Genomic DNA, 14,315 nt, shown 5'->3' on the forward strand with positions numbered 1-14,315 from the left:
TCTTGAGTTGTAGAAGTTACTTATGTATTTAAGATATTAACACCTTATCAGTTATACAGTTCGCTGATCTTTTTTCCCCATTTTGCAGGTTACCTTTTAATTCAGTTGATTGTTTCTTTTGTTTTGCAGAAGTTTTTAAGTTTGATATAGTCCCACTTGTCTTGTTTTGCTTTTTTTGCCTACACTTCCAGTGTTATATGCCAGAAATCACTGCCAAGACCAATGTCAACAAATTTTTCCCCTCTGTTTTCTCCTAGGAGTTTTATAGTTTCAGGTTTTATGTTTGTATTTTTAATCTATTTTGGGTTATTTTTGTGTACAGTATAAAACAGGAGTCTAATTTCATTCTTTTGGATGTCAATATCTAGGTTTTCTAACACCATTTGCTGAAGAAAGTATCCTTTCCCCTCACTGCCCTCTTCATACCATTTTTTCTGTGTGGTTTGGTGATTGAGTTTTGTATGGATCCCAAGAATACCAACTCCATCATTTTACTTTTCAAAATATAAGAGTTAGATTTACATAAAGGTTTAGAATGTGATATTGCTTTTGGAAAGGACAAGATTGAGAAAAATGCCCAAATATCAGATTTGATGCTTGGACTCTCTTTGGCATATAATGGTAGTCTTCAGCAAATGTTTACGGTGATCCTGAATGTAAATAGAATATATACTCCTCTGTTTATTCTCTTCAGCTTTCCCTTTCTGTTTCTTCCTCACCCACTCTCTCCTTTTCTCCATTTTATACAAGTGTGGTTTAGATGTGATTATTTGCTTGGAGAGCTTACAATCTAGTTGTGGTTAGTACAGGAACATTTTTTTTTAATGAAGAAAATTATAAATTGTGAAAATAGTCCAGTCTAGATTCAGGACAAGGACAGCTTAGGAGTGAGAGAAAGCCCTTGGTATTTGGTGTGTCATTTCAAGCATGACAGTGATTTCAGTATGAAGATATGGGGAGAAGAACATTCCAGTCAGAGAGAGAAAGGATGTAGTAAGCAAAAATACGGGGTTAAAAGTAGGAAGTGGGTGATTAAATTACTAGAAGCAGTAAATAAATATATTAGAAAGAATAGTATCATATAACAGAAATATGTATATATAACTTCTACTATCAGGCTGAGATGTTTTAAGTTTTTAACTTCTTTTTTTTTAATTTTTTATTTTTTATAAACATATATTTTTATCCCCAGGGGTACAGGTCTGTGAATCACCAGGTTTACACACTTCACAGCACTCACCAAAGCACATACCCTCCCCAATGTCCATAATCCCACCCCCTTCTCCCAAACCCCCTCCCCCCAGCAACCCTCAGTTTGTTTTGTGAGATTAAGAGTCACTTATGGTTTGTCTTTTTGTCTTAAAAAAAAAGTACTTTTATTCCAATAAGAAAACCACAGGTTCTGGTAATGTGCCTTTTACGACTCTTACGATCAGTAATATTTATAACATTTATTAAATGTAAGATATGTACATATAACTGGGGTAGAACGTACAGAGACATAGCTTCAAAAGTTTTCATTTTACGGATGGAGATAGATGTGTAAATAAAGGACTATAATACCATGTCCCAAATGCTATTATAGAGATATACCGATGAATTACACAATGATGGGAAAGGAAACAGCCATCTCATAAGGGTTTGGGTAAGACTCATGGTGTGGTTGAATAGTGAAGACAGCTTTTTCAAAAAGAGAGAACAAAAGAAAAGAAACTTTAGCCTCATTAAAGATCAAGGGGAAGTTAGGGAAATGGGGACATTCTATAAAGCTGCTTATGGTGACTGGAGTGAGCAGCAGACGATCAGCTTCCAAATGCTATTTGAAGCCAGATTGCGAAGGGTGCTGAGGGTCAGGATGGAGACCTTGTGTAGTGCCTAGAGGTTGTAAGCAGGGAAATGGCACGATGAGATGTAAGGGGCTTGAATAATGGAGTGGCCAACTTATTACTATGAGTAAGGCCTGAGGCTTTGAGGGTGGGGAGGAAGACTGGAGACGTGGGAGGAATTCTTGTGCACAGCAAAGGACTTCTGTGAGCTAGAACCCGTGTGCTCTAATGAGGATAAATAATAGATAAGGGTATATCATTTGGCACTTTGAATGATTTTAGGAGGCAGATGCAGAGAGAGTAGTTTTTAACTTTTACCACAAAAAAGTTTCATTCCAAAGTGTTTACTGATTTTATTATTATTATTTTTTAATGGACTTGCTAAGTCTCCCAAAGCATACCGTCTAAAAGCCATTATCACTTTCTGGTTCATGTATGGCTTTCACAGCTTCTTGCCTTTGTCCCTGCCTGGCTTTAGTAACTTTCACACTCTCCTCAGGTATGAACAGCTTTGGAGTTGCCTTGTTATGACTGTTTCAGCTAAATGGACCAGTGTTCTTAGCATTTGTCCTGGGAAATCTTTAGGTTGGAAAGACGATTTGCACCATTTTGGATTTCATTGTTCTTTCTCATAAGAATTGTCATTGAACTTGATACTTTCTAGTAGTTGCATTTATTTACCATGTGAAAGTACCTTACATTTAGTTGGTACCTTGCAGATTAGCTCTGCTTTCTTTAGCAGTCTCTATCAGTGGGGATTAAGGTTGGCTCTGCATTACACAGACTAAAATAACAAGGCCTTATTTTTCTCACATAAAAACCAGACCTAGGTAATTGAAGCCTGGCCTGGTGCCATTTCCCCACAACGTCCTTAGAGACCCAACTCCTTCCAGCTCACCTGCCACTACTCCCTTGGGGTAGCCCTTGTTTTCATGGTCTCAGACTATCCAGCCTCTCTCCCCCCACCCCGCCCCTCATGCCAGTCTAAACAGCAAAAAGACAGAGGGCTGAGAAGAGGGTAAAAGAAACCTAGAAGCTATCTTTAAGGAAAGAATCTTCAAATGTACAGAGACTTTTCTAACAACATCTCATTGGCCATTACTGAGTCCATAATCACAGCCAGCTGTGTGATACATAGAGAAATGTAGCTAAATATTCTGACTTTGTGAAAAGACAAGAATGGGTATCAGGGGAAATTAAACTTAAAAAGGAAGAAGGAGGATACACAATATTTTAGGCAAATAACCACATGAGAGAGCCAGAAACCTTTATTCAGGTGCAGTTTCATTTGAATTACCTCTCTGAATCTGTTTGTCCTTCTAAAAATTAGGATAATCATTCTGTCTTAAATGTTATGTGGTGTTGGTGGTTGAGGGTCAAATACAATGAGGAATTGATCAGCACTTTGAAAATTAAGTGTTGCACAAAAATACGGTATTTTTTTTCTTAAAGTCTTAAGCAATCTTCTGAATATAAATGTAATAGGTATTAGTGAGACAACGTCACTTGTTAGATCAGACCTTATGGTAACCTTATTTGAGAAGCAAAAGAATAATAGATTAATGTCAAAGAGTTCTAATAACCAGAGAACACCCTTCTGTTTATGAAACACTTTCAAGCATATGGTAGTGCACTTGGTTCTTCTGTAAACACGATGCAGTGAGGATTATTATGTTCATTTTACAGATAGGAAAATTAAAGCAGAGGTTAAATGAATGGCTCCCAGCCAGGTAGCTTCTGAGTGGTGAGTTTAGAAACTATGTCATCTGCAAATCTCACTTTTTTTTTTTTTTTTGGTAATCTGTTGCTGCTTAAATCTTTATGCGTCACGCATCTTGTTTTCCATTTGGCAAAGTTTAGATCTCTAAGATTAGAGTGACAGACATTCAGATATTTATCCCTACTTTATCTGCATATTGTTCATTCTCCTTTCTCCCTAGTATGAATCAAATGCAATTACCAGTCCCTTTCTGTATACATCCATTATTCTCCAGAACCACCTAAAGTCCTGTCCCACCAAAATGTGTTTCTGTGTGTGGCTTACCCAAATTCTGCCCTTTCTCTGAGTGTCAGCCTGGGTCCCATCTTCCATGGGAGACATTTCCTGAATATTTCAGGCCACACAGATCTTCCATTTTCCTGAACTTCTGTAACACAGAGAATATATATAGAATGCATATATTATATTTAATTATAGAAATAAATTATACACTGTATCAGATTATTCCATATGTCTTAGATTTCTCTCCCCAACTAGACTTTAAGGTCTTGTACTTCTTAAGTTATTTCAGTAGCACAAGGACAGTGGTAAGAATATAGGAACAATAAAACCAGTTCAGATTCACATTGAGCCAATAATTCTTGAGCATCTCCTAAGATCTACTCTCAACTTTCATGACAAATAAGGAAACAGGTTCAAAGAGGCAAAGAGACTGGTCTAGTGTCGAGCACATCTAGGAATTAAAATCTGCTCTAGTAAACCTGTGGTCACAGGCTTGATTCTTTACAGCTATCGGATGAACATTTGACTGAAAGCCAAATACTCTGTGTGTATGTGTGTGTGTGTGTGTTGTTTAGCGTACCATCCCAAGTTGAGAGAAACCAAGAATAAACAGGCATTCCAGGTAGCACTTGGTTGGATTTTCATACATTTTGCACTCAAAGCTAAGAAGATGACCAGAACCGATGGACATTGTATCAGCAAAAAAGAGGGATAAGGACTTTCAACTAAACCATATGCAGTTATATGCTATTATGCACGCGGCTGTGCGGTATTTCGTCTGTAGCTGTGTTGTCATCTGTAGAGCCTAAAGGACTACTTTCTTCCCTCATGTAATATGAATTCTTTCATGGAAGGGGCAATGTTTTATGCTTATGCTCATTTTATAATTGCAACAGTAGCAACTGGAGTAGTGCTAGGGAGATAGAATTCATAAAAAATAACATCATTGGAAGAAAAATAGATTATCTTCTTGTTTCTCTTTCTGGTTCTTGAGTATCTTCTCCAAGTAGACATGTAGACTGTTGAATATTTTCAGTGATGGACAACCCAAATACTTAAAAACTACAAGCAGGTTCCCATTTCATCTTGTTGAGTTAAATTGAACAGGTTAATTTTTAATGGTTTTAGTGGTTTTATGCACATTTATATACATATGTGTGTATATATGTGTGTGTGTACATATTCTGAGGTCTAAAATATGTTCATTAGAGCTTAAGCTATCAATTACTGATCCATCTTTAATATATCTACTTTTACATATAAAGGAATTGAACTATAAAAAGAAAAGCTCTCATTCCACCAATGTAGCTAAGAATGAACCAGTGATTTTTATATCTTCTATATTCAAGACAATGCTTAGGACTACGGAGAAAAATCTGAAAGCAAGACACCGTGGGATAAGTTATAGGGAGACAAACCATAAGTGACTCTTAATCTCACAAAACAAACTGAGGGTTGCCGGGGGGAGGGGGTTTGGGAGAAGGGGGTGGGATTATGGACATTGGGGAGGGTATGTGATTTGGTGAGTGCTGTGAAGTGTGTAAACCTGGTGATTCACAGACCTGTACCCCTGGGGATAAAAATATATGTTTATCAAAAATAAAAAATTTAAAAAAAAAAAGAACATATTTTCTAATTACTTATGTCTGCAGTTACATTTTCTACTGTTGAAAATGTTTTGGTTCAAATTATTTGTTTGTTTGAAAAAATCCTATTATACTGTTTGGGTATGTGCTAATTTTGAGAAATAAAACTGTAGGGCCCATTGAGACCTTATAATGGAATGTAACCCCTTTGCTACAGATGAGTTTATGTGATTTACCTGGGGTCACATCGGTGATAAAAGGTGATGCAGAGACAAGAAGCCAGTTTTCATCTCAGTCTCCCTCTCTCTCCCTACTAATTTTAATGCATTGTTTTTAATTCTCAAAAGAGTCATCTTAAGAAGCAGGGTGATTTATTCAAAAGGTCACTGATTTTTCCTCTGTCTTCTTTTTTCCTCTCTAGCCCTCTTCAATCTAATTCCTGTGGGCCTGCGTGTGGTGGCTATCCAAGGGGTGAAAGCCAGCCTTTATGTGGCCATGAATGGTGAAGGCTATCTCTACAGCTCAGTAAGTACTTTGTAAAGCGTGTGTGTGTGTGTGTGTGTGTGCGCGCGCGTGTGTGCTTGTGTGCACACATAACCTGGCATTGAGAGCTAGTGAAGTAACAGTTATTTTAGAGAAGAAAAGTAGAAGTTGAAGTCATTCTTGATTTTCTGACCCAACATGTCTGGAGTTTATTAAGATTTTTACAATTTACGATGTGTTACATCTCCTTTAAGCAAAGAGGATGGTGTAAGAAGTTAAATTCTTCAGTTTGTCTGGGAGTCTTCTCTGTCTTGTTGGGAAGAAAACTTTCTCAGAATAGGCTGTGTTTCTGTTTTGTATTTAATAAATCTGTTCAGCACTAATACAACAGATTCCTGTCATAACTGGTCACTTCAAAGACAAGGTGAATTTATGGAATGAGCTCTGAGTTAGGGGCTGGATATTTGAGTTTTATTTACATTTCAGTTACTGTTTCTCTTTGGGCAAGTTACCTCCCCACTTTGACTTAACTTCTGGACCTATAACAGAGCGTGTTGGATACCATGTTGTTTAATATCTCTCCTCAACCCTAAAATGACAAAATTAGGTAGCAGCAGTGACTGCATCTTAAGCACCGATATTTTAAAATAGTTAACTCTTGTCTGATGCCTGTCTGACTCTCAAGATAGTAATTTATGCATTGGGAGATTGTGGCTCCACTGAATCTCATGTATTTATATAATTTCTGTTTTCTCAGAAGGGAATTTGCCTATTTGTAGTTCACGAAGAGATATCCTTGAAAATCATGGCTGAAGATTTCCACCCTTACTTTCTATGATCTCAGTAAATAGCATGGTTATCCAGGAAGTTCACTTACGCCTATGAGATTCTAAATTAAATATTAAATAGCTTTTATTAAACTCTTCATATTTAGCTAAATGAATCTCTGCTATACTCTGCTTGCTTTTTAGTGATACATCTGTCGTTCATATTAGGATTTTTAAGTTACTGTTTTACTCCTCATATTCAGATATGCATTTGCATTCGTATACTACATGTGTACATGCTCATTGTTTTCAACCATTCTATTCAATATAATACAGATAAATACATTTTTGATTAAAACAAAAATGAGCTTTCATTCTTTTTTTATTAATTTTTTTAAATTAACATATAATGTATTATTTGCCCCAGGGGTACAGGTCTGTGAATCATCAGGCTTACACATTTCACAGCACTCACCATAGCACAGACCCTCCTTAGTGTCCATAACCCAGCCACCCTCTTCCTACCCCCTCCACTGCAGCAGCGCTCAGTTTGTTTTGTGAGATTAAGAGTCTCTTATGGTTTGTCTCCCTCCTGATCCCATCTTGTTTCATTTTCCGCCCCTACCCCTCACAACCCCCAATCCTGCCTCTCAAATTCTTCCTATCAGAGAGATTATGTGATAATTGTCTTTCTCTGATTGACTTATTTTGATTTTGAGCTTTCATTCTTAATGTGCCATAATTCTCACAGTTCTTTTTTTTTTTTTTCAAAGATTTTATTTATTTATTTGACAGAAATCACAAGTAGACGGAGAGGCAGGCAGAGAGAGAGAGAGGGAAGCAGGCTCCCTGCTGAGCAGAGAGCCCAATGCGGGACTTGATCCGAGGACCCTGAGATCATGACCTGAGCCGAAGGCAGCAGCTTAACCCACTGAGCCACCCAGGCACCCAATTCTCACAGTTCATAATGTCCACTTCTTGTGAGTCTATATTTTAAAGTAAGAATTTAAATAAGCAAAAAAAAAAAATGTTGTTTTGAATAATTCCAATTAGTTGAGCTTCAAAAAAAAAAGTTTTTGGGCACCTGGGTGACTCAGTCGGTTAAATGTCTGCCTTAGGCTTAGGTCATGATCTCAGAGTTGTGGGATCAAGCCTCACATCCCACATCTGGGCTTCCTGCTCAGCAGGGAGTCTGCTTCTCCCTCTGCCCCATGTTCACTCACTCTCTCTCTCACTTGCTTTCGAATAAATAGATAAATTTAAAAAAAATCTTTAAAAAAGTTTTTATTTTATTTTATTTTATTTTTTATTAATATATAATATATAATGTATTATTAGCCCCAGGGGTACAGGTCTGTGAATTGCCAGGTTTACACACTTCACAGCACTCACCATAGCACATATCCTCCCCAGTGGCCATAACCCAGGCACCCTCTCTGTCCACCCCCGACCCCGCAACCCTCAGTTTGTTTTGTGAGATTAAGTGTCTCTTATGGTTTGTCTCCCTCCCAATCCCATCTTAAAAAAAAAAAAAAAAAGTTTTGACTATAATACAGACTAAAATATGGGGATGATCTTAGGATAATAACTGACTTAAGGATTTAATCAGTCATCAAGTAAAGAGCTAAAACTAGCAATTATACAAAAACAATGAGTTCAGCCCTCTGGACCAGAGTTCATTTCCAAAGGTTTGGGAAAAAGAAAAACACAGAAAGTCTGACAACAGTATTGTGGCAGAGAACAATTGTATAGGGTGTGTGTGTGTTGGGGGGTGGGGAGGGCTGGAGAGGGGCACCCTTGTTGGGTGCAATCGCAAAGTTCCTGAGAGGAGCTGGAGTATTCAGTATGAGATAGGTGAACTTCCTACTCTGAAGCATGTTCAGAGATGCATATTTTTTTATGATTCTTGCTCAGAACTAGGCTTAAAACACAGGAGGCTTGAGCCCTTAGGAGGGGTTTTAAGAAATTCTTGACTAGATAATTTTACTGTGGGTGCTTTTTTGTAAAGGAGTTAATGCCTTAGAATGACAATAATTACCAGATGAGTTACCTGTTTGGGGTCCCCAGATACTCAGTTTTCCCTTTCTCTAAATCAGCTTGCCTTATACCAAGAATTATAATCTTTCCCTGCTTATGGTAGAGGTGACTGGGAACAATTTTCCTTTGATTGTAAGTATGGCATGGCTGACTTAGACATTAGGACTCTTACTTTCAAAATCACCCTCTTTCTGGATAGAACTAATTGGAGGAAGAGCTGATGTTTAATTTAATTAATTAATTGATTGATTAATTTGTTTTTTTAAATGCTGCTTGTTTAGTTAACTACTGCATAGTGCATCATTAGTTTTTGATGTAGGGTTCAGTGATTAATTAGTTGCATGTAACCCCCAGTACTCATTGCAACACCCTCCTTAATACTCGTATACCCATCACCCAGCTACCCCATTCCCCTCCCAACTCCAAAACCCTCATTTTGTTTCCCAGAGTCCATAGTCTCTCATGGTTCATCTCCCTCTCTGATTTCTCCCCCTTCAGTTTTCCCTCCCTTCCCCTATGGCCCTCTGTGCTATTCCTTATGTTCTACATATGAGTGAAACCATATGATGGTTGTCTTTCTCTGCTTGACTTATTTCACCTAGCATAATCCCCTCTAGTTCCATCCCTATCAGTGCAGAGAGTGGGTATTCATCTTTTCTGATGGCTGAGTAATATTCCATTGTATATATATATATGTACACACATCCTCTTTATCCATTCATCTGTTGAAGGGCACCTTGGCTCCTTCCACAGTTTGGCTATTGTTATAACATTGGGGTACAGGTGCCCCTTCTTTTCACTACATCTGTATCTTTCACTACATCTGTATCTTTGTATCTTTTCACTACATCTGTATCTGTATCTTCACTACATCTGTATCTATTTCACTACATCTGTATCAGTAGTGCATTTGCAGGGTCATAGGGAAGCTCTATTTTAACATCTTGAGGAACCCCCATACTGTTTTCCATAGTGGCTGCACAAGTTAACATTCCTACCAACAGTGTAAGAGGGTTCCCCTTTCTCCACATCCTTGCCAACAAGTTGTTGTTTCCTGTCTTGTTAATTTTTGCCCTTCTAACTAGTGTAAGGTGGTATCTCATTGTGGTTTTGAATTGTTCCCTGATGGCTAGTGATGCTGAACATTTTTTTTATGTATCTGTTAGCCATTTGTATGTCTTCCTTGGAGAAGTGTCTGTTTGTGTCTTTTGCCCATTTCTTGACTGGATTATTTGTTTTTTCAGTGTTGAGTTTGATAAATTCTTTATAGGTCTTGGATACTAGCCCTTTATCTGTAATGTCATTTGCAAATATCTTCTCCCATTCCATGGGTTGCCTCTTAGTTTGGTTGACTGTTTCTTTTGCTGTACAAAAGCTTTTTATCTTGATGAAGTCCCAAAAGTTCATTTTTCTTTTGTTTCTCTTGCCTTTGGAGACATGTCTTGAAAGAAGTTGCTGTAGCAGATGTCAAAGAGATTACTGCCTATGTTCTCCTCTAGGATTTTGATGGATTCCGTCTCACATTGAGGTCTTTCATGCATTTTGAGTTTATCTTGTGTATGGTGTGAGAGAATGGTCCATTTTCATTCTTATGTATATAGTTGTCCAATTTTCCCAGTACTTATTGAAGTGACTTGTCTTTTTTCCATTTGATTTTTTTTTTTCCCTGATTTGTCAAAGATTTGTTGACCATAGAGTTGAGGGTCCATTTCTGGAATCTCTATTCTGTTAAATTTTAAATGATTTTAAATGATGGCCATAAGCCTGAAAAGTTTGTTATCAGTCTAGAGAAGGCTGATACTAGGGGACGCAAACCTGAAAGAGGAGAGAGCATCAAGGTTTCATCACTCCTGCAGTACTGTGTGGCATGCCTCAGCAGGAGAGCACCAGTGCAGCCAGGGGCCCTGTGGTGAGTAAAAGCAGCTGTTTACATAGGCTTTATTGAGGTGTTTTTGGTGTATATTAAGGCTTGAATTTTTCTTTTAAAAAGCAGTTTCCTACTTCATGTTAGACAGTATGCTTAGGCATACCAGTAGAGGCCGTAGCCAGTATAGGCCAATGGGGGTTGGCATGTGGCTTGGGGCAAACCCAGCTGGTCATAAAGAAGCTACTTAGAGTCCAAATGGTATCATTTATCTAGTGTCATTCACCTGGTTTGTATTCATTTTTAAAGTAGGAATGAATTCCCTCATGACATCCGATTTCTCCCCCTCACCAGGAGACAGGAAAGAGTGGGAAAGATGAAGTGAATGCTGGGTAGCATAGAGCTAAAATTTTAAGATCCATTCTGAAAAATATGTGTTTTAATAGTGGAGTTTAATTCATGTGCATTTAATAAGATTGCTGATGCATCTGAATTTGTTTTTACCATTGTAGTTTGTATTTTTTTTTCTCTCATGTTCTTTTTTTATTCCTTGGTTTGACATTTTTTTTTTCTATTCTATTTTTATTCTTCTGCTAGTCTGTAAATGTAGGTTATAATTCTACATCTTTAGTGATTTACCCTTATTTTTCTAACATGCATATGTAAGTATATAGTCTGCTAAATATTTTATTTTGTGTTCATGTCCTCCTTCCCCAAAGGTGGTTGACCTTAGGATGCTACCTTGCCGAGTAAATACCACCATACTTCTTGCCAATTTGATTAATGACACTTTAGAAGAAAATAATATGCATGATTTGTTATTCTTCTATAGCTAATAGTTAAATTCACCAATCTTTATTTTATTTTCTTTTTTTAAGATTTTATGACAGGGAGAGATAGCGAGAGAGGGAACACAAGCACAGGTGAGCTGGAGAGGGAGAGGGGCAGCCTCCGTGCTGAGTAGGGAGCCCCACATGGGGCTAGATCCCAGGATGTTGGGATCACCACCCCAGCTGAAGGCAGACTGAGCCACCCAGGTGCCCCTAAATTCACCAATCTTTAAAATAACTTCTATGCATATAGTTTTTGGTTTTGTGTGCATATCCAGTTTGGCCCCTCTGAAATTTATTTTTCTTCTGAAAGAAGTCTTTGTTTTGTGTGTGAGGGTTTGTAGGTGGTGAATTCATTTTGTCCTGGTGTCCATGAAAATGCCTTCTTTTCACTTTCACTCTTTAATTATAGTTCAGATAATTTTACAATTCTGGGAGACCTGTACTTTCCCCAGCACTTTGAAAATTATATTCCATTGGTTTCTGACATCTGTTGTTGACTGTGAGAAGTTTGTTGTCAGTTGAATATTTTTCCTTTGTAGGTAACTATATGTAAAAAAAAAATTCCTTTTTATGTTTCATGTTTTTCACATCCAACTATATATCTTGTTGTGAATCTATCTTAATTTATCTTGTTAGAAATTCAGAATGTACTTTTAATCCAAAGATTAACATTTCTTCAGTTCTGGAAAATTTTAACTCTTAACCATATACATTTTATTTCTCTATCTTGAAGCTGATAATTCTCAAATGACTTACAATAGAAACTCAAATTCATCTACCTTAGAATTAATGCCAGCTATTTTGTGATTTCAATCACTATGGTTTTCATTTTTGAATCCCAAATGGTTTCTGAGTAATATCCACCTGATCTTGATTGATTTCTTCCTGTTTTTACTATCCGGCTCTTTTTATAGGAGGTTATTAAAGCATTTATCTTTCCGAGCATTCTTATAATACTTCGTCAAACTTCTCTATAAGTTTAATTTCTTTGGTAATGAATTCATGTTTTAATCATTGATTTTTTTGGCAATCGTTTTTACAATTAGGTTGAAATTACCTTAGAATTTAAAATTCGTTCTCCATGTATTTGGATTTTTGGTCTGTAGGAACTCTTTTGTCCCCTCCCCTGCCCCACCTCATGGTCTTCTTCCTCAGAGGTGTGCCCCCACTTTCTAGTTTGTTGTTGTTGTTGTTGTTGCTGTTTTTGCTATCTGGTCTCCAGTGGCCCTAGTTTAGTGTAAGATGTTAGAATCCTTTCAAGGCTCTTATCCTGGGGTAACACGGGGGTTAGGGAGGGGGTCTAGTTCCTCTCATTGGGAGGTGGTGTCTCTCACTAGGTCTTGTCAAAGTAGTATCAGCATTTTTATTTTTGCCCTTTTACAGTTGGAGCAGGAAGACTATCCTAGGTACTGGTGTGACCATGCAGGCTGGCTTCAGTCCCCATCCTGCATAGAGGGATTTTATTCCCATTGACTTGACCAGAGTGGAGCTCTGGGGTGCACAACCAATGTCAGAATGTGGAGCTTGCGGCCCCAGCCTACTCAGTCCTTCATTTCCATTCCACAGGGATGCTTAGCTTGCTTTGAACCTGACTGTGTCATTTAGAACTTACATTTTTATATTTTATTCATCTGTTAGGAGCAGAGTGGGTGCAACATAGTCTAAACTCATGCCTTTTTTCTTTTTTAGTTATAGTAAAAAACACATAAAATTTACCATCATAACCATTTTTAAGTTTTACATTACAGTAGCGTTAACTATATGCACATTGTTGTGCAACAGATTTCTAGACATTTTTCATCTTGCACAAAACTGTAGTTCTATACCCATAAACAATTCTCCTTTCTCCCCTCCCCTCAGCTTCTGGCAAACACCCTTCTACTTTCGGTTTCTGAGTTTGACTGTTTAGATACCTCATATACGTGAAATCATGTAGCATTTATCTTTTTGTGACTGGCTTATTTCATTTAGTGTAATGTCTTCCAGTTTCATCCATGTTGTAGCATCTGAAAAAATTTCCTTTTTAATTTTTTGAGACACCTCCACATAGTTTCCCATCATTGGCATCGTTTTGTATTCCTAGCAGCGGTGTAGAAGGATTTCAGTGTTTTCCAGATCGTTACCAACACTTGTTATTTCCTCCCTCTCTACCTCCTTTTCTCTCTCCCTCTCTTTTTCTTTCTTTCTTTCCTTCTTTTCTTTTTCTTCCTTTCCTTTCCTTCCTTTCCTGCCTCCCCCCTTCCCCCCTCCCTTCCCACCTTTCTTCCCTCTCTCCCTCCCCCTCTCTTTTCCTTCCCCCTCCCTCCCTTCCTTCCTTCCTTTTTCTTTCTTCCTTCCTTCCTTCCTTCCTTCCTTCCTTCCTTCCTTCCTTCCTTTCTTTCTGTTAGTGGCCCTACTAACAGATACAAGGTGATATTGCATAGTAGTTTTGACTCATACTTCCCTTGGATTAGTGATGATAAGCATACACTTTTCACGTACATGTTGGCCATTTGTATGCCTTTGGAGAATGCCTGTTTAAGTTCTTTGCCCATTTTTAAATGTGTTTTTTGGCTGTTGTAAGTGTTCCTTATATATTAATATGAACTCCTTATCAGATAGATAGTTGGCAAATATTCTTTTCCTATTCTGTAGGTTACTTTTTCACTTTGTCGATTGTTTTCTTCGCTGTGCAGAAACTTTGATGTAATCACACTTACCTATTTTTACATTTATTGCCTGTGAATTTGGTTTCATACACAACAAATCATAGGTAAATTCAATGTCATGAAGATTTTCTCCTATCTTTTTTCTAAGAATTTTATAATTTTAGTGATTACATTTAGGTTTTTAATCCATTTGGAGTTAATTTTGTATCTAGTGTAAGGTAAGGGTCCAATTTTATGTGTTTATTTTTTGCATACAGATACCCAGTTTT

The 14,315-nt window shown here is 37.5% G+C and overlaps 1 protein-coding gene across 5 annotated transcripts in view; it reads left to right on the forward strand.

The window, feature by feature from the left end:
- Positions 1–14,315, forward strand: part of FGF12 (fibroblast growth factor 12) — a 586,791-nt gene that overhangs the window by 380,136 nt on the left and 192,340 nt on the right. For all 5 annotated transcript variants that reach the window (XM_059163132.1, XM_059163131.1, XM_059163130.1 and 2 more), the window contains one exon: positions 5,836–5,939. In XM_059163132.1, coding sequence (XP_059019115.1) covers positions 5,836–5,939 — 104 coding nt within the window. The remainder of the gene's footprint in view (positions 1–5,835; positions 5,940–14,315) is intronic.

This window comes from Mustela lutreola, chromosome 2 (genome assembly GCF_030435805.1).
Source record: "Mustela lutreola isolate mMusLut2 chromosome 2, mMusLut2.pri, whole genome shotgun sequence".
NCBI classification, from domain to species: Eukaryota; Metazoa; Chordata; class Mammalia; order Carnivora; family Mustelidae; genus Mustela; species Mustela lutreola.